Raw genomic sequence first — 3,713 nt, forward strand, 5'->3', positions numbered from 1 at the left:
CGGGCCCTGACAGACACTTTAAAAGGACCATTCCCAGTCCGTGTGTCCCAGATTGTGCTGAGATCCGTTCAGAAGATGGCCAGGACCAAGCAGACAGCGCGCAAATCGACCGGAGGGAAAGCTCCTCGCAAACAGCTGGCAACCAAAGCGGCCCGGAAGAGCGCTCCGGCCACGGGCGGAGTGAAGAAGCCTCATCGCTACAGACCCGGCACCGTGGCTCTGAGGGAGATCCGCCGCTACCAGAAATCCACCGAGCTGCTGATCCGCAAGCTGCCCTTCCAGCGCCTGGTGCGGGAGATCGCTCAGGACTTCAAGACTGACCTGCGCTTCCAGAGCTCGGCTGTCATGGCCCTGCAGGAGGCCAGCGAGGCTTATCTGGTGGGGCTCTTTGAGGACACCAACCTGTGCGCCATCCACGCCAAGCGAGTCACCATCATGCCCAAAGACATCCAGCTGGCCCGCCGCATCCGCGGGGAGCGCGCCTAGACTCCCCCTGCCCGGGCTCCAAGTTTTAGCACCAAATGCAACAACGGCTCTTTTCAGAGCCACCAAATCAGCAAAGGAAAGAGTTGCGACCGGCTCCACGCAAACTGTCCTGTGGACACATCGTGCATGTCTTGTAGTGTTACGATAACTGGGGCTTTATACAATGTAGGCGGTGATTATTTGACGGTGTAGCGTTGCTCCAGGTTTTAATCTGAGTCAGATGCCCAGTATACCGACTGCACCCGCCCAATGTGTGTCGCGAACTATAAGTGGGAGATCTGATCGTGTATTGATCCCACTGCACATACTGGGACAGATTCCAGAGAGGGGACGAGCTGCCTGTAATCTCTCTCTCCCCTTTACGCAAATTTAAAAAAAGGGTAAAAGTTCGCATGGATCAATGTGTTCAAATGTATATATTTCTCCCTGTGGAATTATTGCCCCAATAAAAGACTGAGCCCATCAACCGCTCATTCCTTTATACTCGGCTCTTATGATCGGTTTCATATTCGGCTGTGCCAACATGTTCAATGACTGGCGGTCTCACGTTCAGCTTCCATCTGTTTTGTATGAAATTAGATGAGGGTCAATTGTGATCCACAGAACAGAAAGCAGCCCTTTCACAGATATTGTGGGTGGCTCTGAAAAGAGCCTTTGTGTTATTAGATTAAATCCTGTCCGCTTTACTTCCTCTTGGGTGCACTGGCGGTTTTCTTGGGCAGCAGCACAGGCTGGATATTAGGCAGCACTCCGCCCTGAGCGATGGTCACCTTTCCCAGCAGCTTGTTGAGCTCCTCGTCGTTGCGGATGGCCAGCTGGAGGTGTCTGGGAATGATGCGGGTCTTCTTGTTGCCGGCCAGTTCCAGGATTTCAGCGGTCAGATACTCGAGCAGCACAGCAGCCATGTAGACCGGGGCTCCGGCACCCACACGGTCAGCGTAGTTGCCCTTTCGCAGGAGCCTGTGAACACGGCCCACAGGGAACTGCAGTCCGGCCCGGGAGGAGCGAGACTTGGCCTTGGCCCCGAACTTCACCGCCTGTTTTTCCTCTCTCAGACATTTCCACAATCCACACGTTCAGAGAAAGAATGAGAAACTCCTCCCACATCTGCCTTTCTTATACCTTCTGGAGGAATGCAGGGAGCGAATTTGTGATTGGTCGTTCGGTGGTGAATTTCATTGGTCTTTTCAGGTGACCAATCACAATCTGTTTATCCCACCAATGGAAGTAGGGCGGAAATTACTGTCTCCAACAGTCAGAATAACGATTTTAATTCAAAAACCCCGCCAAGAAATTTTAAAACAGCGGATTATGTTAATATAAATTCACCATTAGTCAAAGATTTCCCAACACGTTTTAATTAATTTTGTCTTTTACATATTCCCCTTGCAAGTTCCAGGCTGTTACAATCAGGATTAAATTCGGGTACTATTTCAAACTGTCTAATGGGCGGAAATCAATCCCCACCGATTCTGTAACGGGACTTAATCTTTGTAAAAGTTGTGTTTCACAGATTATCGATCGAGCCCCTGCAAAGGCGGGAGTGAACCCAGAACTGGGAGTCCTTCTGTGAAAAGAGAAGAGGGACAGAGTATTCAAACTGCCCCGGTTCTGATCTCTGTAAGAACTCCCATTCTGGGTTGTTACACTGCGGGGAGTGTCGGCTGAATAAATGGACTGACCCGCAACAGGAATTGAAAAATAAACTTGAAAAGGGCTTACGAGAGAGAATGTGTGACTGAAATCTGAGTCTCTGCCCCAAAACAAGCTCTTAATTTGGCAGGCGGTGAAAATGAACGGGTCTGAGAGCATAGGGAATCAGCGACCAAGGACCGTATTTGTCGTTGGCGGAAAATTCCCGCGACGCTAAGGTGGAACCGGACAGTGAAACTGATATCTGAGAATTCAAAACTAAATCTACAGTTGGAAATGTAAAAGTTCTCAAATATACTTGTTCAGGAAATAATTACAGTAAACAGAGTGTAAAGGGAGATGCGTTTGTGCAGCTCTTTCAGAGAGGTTGTGGGTGGCTCTTAAAAGAGCCGTTGTGTTTGGGGTTTGATCTGTCAGGACAGCGGGCAGTCTCACTTGGAGCTGGTGTACTTGGTCACCGCCTTTGTCCCTTCCACTCGCTGCTCTGTTTGCCGATCTCGATTTCTACATGTTCAACAGACATTGACCGGTTTATACCCGAGATTGACTGAGGGTAACTTCTGGTCAGGAAACTCCCAGTTTATCAACCGTCGGGATTTAATATTAAGTAGAAAAATACTGACTTGGATTTATATAGCGCCTTTCATGACCTGCTTCACATCCAATGAAATACTTTTTGAAGTGTCGGCACTGATGTAATGTAACGTGGCAGCCATTTTGGGAACAGCAAGCTCCCACAAACAGCAACATGATAATGGTCAAATGATCTGTTGTGTTGTGTTGATCGAGGGATAAATATTGCCCAAGACACGCGATAACTCCCCATATTGCTATGAGATCTTTTGCGTCCAGCTGAGAGAGCAGATGGTGGCTCGCTTTAACGTCTTATCCGATCGATGTCACCTCCGACAATGTAGCGCTCCCTCAACACTGCACTGGAGTTTCAGCCTAGATTTTTCTGCTCAAGACCCTGGAGTGGGACTTGAACCCACAACTTTCTGACTCAAAAGTGAGGGTGCTCCCAACTGAAGCACAGCTGATAAGATTGTGATCAATAGATCAGTTTCGTCAGACAGTAACCAGCCCTTTCACAGATAGAGTGGGTGGCTCTGAAAAGAACCAACGTGGTATTAGATTAAATCTTGTCCACTTTACTTGTTCTTGCTGAACCCAGCCTTGGATTTCTTTGTCAGAAGCACTGCCTGGATATTGGGCAGTTTAGCCATGATCCTATTAAATTGTGGAGCAGGCTCCAGAGTCCTTTTGGCCTTCTCCTATTTCTTAGTTGGTGAGGCGTGAGTCCGGGGTCGGAGGCCTATAAAAGGCCGCGAGAGGCGTCGGGAGTTCGTTGGTGAGGCGTGAGTCCGGGGTCGGAGGCCTATAAAAGGCCGCGAGAGACGTCGGGAGTTCCTTGGTGAAGCGTGAGTCCGGGGATCAGCAGAGGCCTATAGAATACGTACTTGTGCAGCTACAGGGAGAAGGCAAAAAAGTAGAAAGAAACAGAAAGGTGACGTCACAGCCTAGGGGGTAAGTGATTGGCTGGTGATTGGTGAGTAATTTTTCTTTTTCTTTTT

At 49.2% G+C, this 3,713-nt stretch overlaps 1 protein-coding gene across 1 annotated transcript; it reads right to left on the reverse strand.

Annotated features, from left to right (window-relative positions):
- Nucleotides 1-1,169: 1,169 nt before the first annotated feature.
- Nucleotides 1,170-3,365, reverse strand: LOC139248118 (histone H2A.J-like). The gene is made up of 3 exons (XM_070871866.1): nt 3,295-3,365; nt 2,575-2,643; nt 1,170-1,536 (listed from the first exon to the last, which is right to left on the reverse strand). Exons 1-3 carry the CDS (start codon nt 3,363-3,365, stop codon nt 1,170-1,172), a joined length of 507 nt encoding a protein of 168 aa, XP_070727967.1.
- Nucleotides 3,366-3,713: the final 348 nt, after the last annotated feature.

This window comes from Pristiophorus japonicus, unplaced genomic scaffold (genome assembly GCF_044704955.1).
Source record: "Pristiophorus japonicus isolate sPriJap1 unplaced genomic scaffold, sPriJap1.hap1 HAP1_SCAFFOLD_29, whole genome shotgun sequence".
NCBI classification, from domain to species: domain Eukaryota; kingdom Metazoa; phylum Chordata; class Chondrichthyes; family Pristiophoridae; genus Pristiophorus; species Pristiophorus japonicus.

Bases quoted from the DNA above. Each gene is read 5' to 3' on its own strand.
- LOC139248118 (XM_070871866.1), bottom strand. From the start codon at position 3,365: ATGGCTAAACTGCCCAATATCCAGGCAGTGCTTCTGACAAAGAAATCC. The intron at 2,644-3,294 runs GTAAAGTGGACA...TTGAACATGTAG, and splicing joins GCTGGGTTCAGCAAGAACAA to AAATCGAGATCGGCAAACAG. The intron at 1,537-2,574 runs GTGAGACTGCCC...GAAATGTCTGAG, and splicing joins ACCAAGTACACCAGCTCCAA to AGAGGAAAAACAGGCGGTGA.